The 3,398-nt window shown below is 29.7% G+C and overlaps 1 protein-coding gene across 1 annotated transcript; it reads right to left on the bottom strand.

Annotated features, from left to right (window-relative positions):
• Positions 1–2,127: 2,127 nt before the first annotated feature.
• LOC107868905 (probable transcription factor At5g61620) lies at positions 2,128–2,736 on the bottom strand. The gene has a single exon (XM_016715517.1). It carries the CDS (start codon positions 2,734–2,736, stop codon positions 2,128–2,130), a length of 609 nt encoding a protein of 202 aa, XP_016571003.1.
• Between the last annotated feature and the right edge of the window lie 662 nt (positions 2,737–3,398).

Raw genomic sequence — 3,398 nt, 5'->3', positions numbered from 1 at the left:
TTATCTAAATAAGAGTCTTTTAATGAAGGGTAAAAAGTTTAAATCACTTTTCTAATGGTCTTACACTTTTAATATATATATAAAGAGATATATAGATATATAAATTTGATATTCGGTAAATACCAAATGCCAGACGATATTAATATCTTGTACCAAACCCAATTTCTAATATTAAAATTTTACTCTCAAATACCATATCAAATATCGAATTACCGAATACTAATTATCAAATTTTTCGGCTCGATTCGGTAATTAATTTTTTGATATTTTATGCCCAGCTCTATCAGCAGATTTGTCAAATCATCAGGACAAAGCATAATACCATAGTAACTATGCATCATCACTTAGCAATTGATCCTCCACTTCAGCACCTTGTTGATTACTGAATGCAGAAGAGGTAGTTTTCAAGAAAAACTAATACCTTGTATTGGGAAAAGGCTTATGAAAACAAACCCAAAATAGACAAGTCTCGTTCAACAAAACTGACTATTTATATAGAATAACAAAAAGGGGATGAGAATTAGAGTAACAAGGAAGAAAGAGGATGAGAATTGGAGTAAACAAGGAAGAAAGAGATGAGAATAAGACTGAAATAGAGTTGGGACGGAACTCAGAGATACAGAAAAGAGAAGAGATGAGAGAGAATTGTTTTCTTCACAATACACAAAAATTTTCAGCCTAATTTAAAATCATATTTAAACTAATTCAGATGTTAATTGGGTCTGCATTCCAAATAAAACTCTCCAACATATTAATCGGTATTCCAAATAAAACTCTCCAACATATTAATCGGTATAATAGAGTTAGCTTGGCTCGCAACACTTACCTCCACTTTGTGTCTACATCAAACTTATGAAGCCAATTCTTGCACTAATCCTTCCTTTTTTTATTAGATAAATGATTATTTTAACTAGACATATCCCTTACGAAATTACTCACTTCTTGAAAAACAAAAAGTTTTTACAAATTATCCTTAGTAAATTTCTTGAAAAAATGCAACTCTTTGATAATTTTTTTAGATATGTAACACTCACTTTATCTAAGAAGGGCAAAATTGGAAAAATAAAATGAAAAGATAAACCACTTAATTAGAAACGGAGAGTGTATTACATTAACTTTTCATTTTATTTTGATATAAATTCTTTACATTGGGTGTTGAGAAAATCCACCCCCCCAAACCAGAGACGTAGAAATGTAATATCGATTCTCTGTAAATTCTTAATATTTGATCAAAAAAATCATAATTTTTTAGAGTTGGAGTTATGTTTGGTCATGAATATAAATTAAATTTATTTTCCAAATTTTATGAGAGAAATATGAGTGAAAAAAGTAAAAATAAGTAAACTTTTTCAAATACAAATTGTATTTAAAATTTTCATAGCCAAACACATGTTGTTTTCACTTTTTTCCCACTAAAGTGAAATAATTTTCTGAAAAAATATAAATAATTTTCATAGTGAAATGGCAACTTAATTGATATCTTTCTTTTCTCCTATTGTGGCCTTCAACACGACTAGTCGTCATTGTCTTAGAATCTTAGATTGATTAATTTGGATATTATGCTCCCCTTTTAAAGAGGCCGGATTAGTTTATTGGATAATTATCCACTTGTTTGTGGGGTTCAATGAGTTCCTAGAATCTAATCAATCACTTATCAAAAGTTCATTATTACGGCATGTCACTAAACCTAAATTAAAAGCATTATATTTACTTCCTCCGTTGTAAAATAGTTCGTCCTTTTTGATTTGACATTTTCCTTAAAAAAATATTTATTAAGGATTTATTTTACCAAATTAGTTTTATTATTTATGCTTTAAAAATATAAATTTGAGTAAATATACTTTATTTAGTCATTTAATGTTGAGGGTAATATTAGAAGAATATAGTAAAATACTATTGATTTCATCGAAAGGAAAAACTAAATTAAAACAAATATTTTTAGAAAGAAGGCAACTAAAACGAAATGAAGGAATAGTTAACTGAAACCCTTGAACATAAAACAAGAAAGAATCAAGAGCTATGATTTCATTTCATTTGTCGAAAGTTAACTAGTACTACAAAACATGTCTACACAAAAAAATCAGAGAATAACTAAAATTAAAAGAGTCTTGTGTATATTCTCGAGTACTATAAGGTTAACTCCAAATTATCCTTAGAAGAAGAAGAAATCCCAGAGACGGAGTTGTCGAATGTAGTAGCGCTGGCGGATGTTGAGGCGTACTGATGATATGGATACATGTAAACCCAAGTAACAGGCATTACTTCGGGAACTGTTGGGACTTTCATCATATTGTAATTGGAAAGAAAACTTGGAACATGATGAGTTTCCACTGGAACAATAGCATGTTCCCTGTCCTCTGTTTTTTCAAGATGAAGGTCAAAAACACTTGACTTCTTGCGATATTTTCTCTCATTGGAATTAGCATCCAATCTCATGAAGTGCTTCTGAGCATGACTAGCAATTTGTGTTGATGTTCTACTAGGCAAGAAATCCTTCGCAATTTTAGCCCAATTACCTTTCCCATGAAACTCCAATCTTTTCAAGAATGTTATTTGTTCATCCTCTGTCCATGGATTTCCTTTCTTGATTTTTCTTCCTATCTTAGACATTGCAGCAACAGTAGAAGTAGTGATCTCCACACCAAATAATTTGATGCTTTTGCCTTTCTCAATACACGTTCTTTGATTATGCCCATTCCCACCACACAAGGTGCAGTTCCTCCTCCCCATAGCCATATTGTCAGGATTCAAGAGTTTAATTTGGGAAATCAAGATCTTATATAGTGTATATAAGGAATAAAGTTTCCTTTTTTAAATGCAATGCAAAATCGTGTCTTTTTTTTTTTTTTACCGGAAGCAAGCGTGCCTTTTTTAGCCTTTTATACTAATTATGGTAAGTGCTAGAGTAAGTAAATATGTAAGAACTTATTTTATTAATGCTTTTAGGTTATTAATTTGGGAATCAAAAGCGGTTAGTAGTGAATATTTAAGGACGAAAGTTTCCTTATTTGTTTTTGCAAAGGGATAACGTGTTTATTTCACCTTTTACTATGCAAGACAAGATATGGTAAAATACTAGTAATAATGTAATAATAATATTTTTTATAGCAGTTTTATCATTATTTTAGGTTACTTATCAATAAATTTATATGTAATTATCATTTAAATAATCTACTTATTTAATTAATTTTAACCGCTCAAAGCATAGATCTTAAACTGTACACATTGAAATGAGAAAAAGAACGTCACTATTATTTTACCATATTACAATTAAGGTTTTGCCCCATTTGATATCTTTGATATATTAGTTTAGCCACACGTGTTTCGCACGTATAATTTTTGATTATTTAAAATTAGAGATTTTGTTTATTGCAGAGGTTTTTGTGAAGTGCAAAAAG

Source organism: Capsicum annuum, chromosome 4 (genome assembly GCF_002878395.1).
Source record: "Capsicum annuum cultivar UCD-10X-F1 chromosome 4, UCD10Xv1.1, whole genome shotgun sequence".
Lineage (NCBI taxonomy): Eukaryota > Viridiplantae > Streptophyta > Magnoliopsida > Solanales > Solanaceae > Capsicum > Capsicum annuum.
The sequence above is the reverse complement of the archived record's forward strand: the minus strand, read 5'-3'. Positions and strand labels throughout refer to the sequence as shown.

Excerpts from the sequence above, each read along its gene's own strand:
- LOC107868905 (XM_016715517.1), bottom strand. The coding sequence starts at position 2,736 with ATGGCTATGGGGAGGAGGAACTGCACCTTGTGTGGTGGGAATGGGCAT.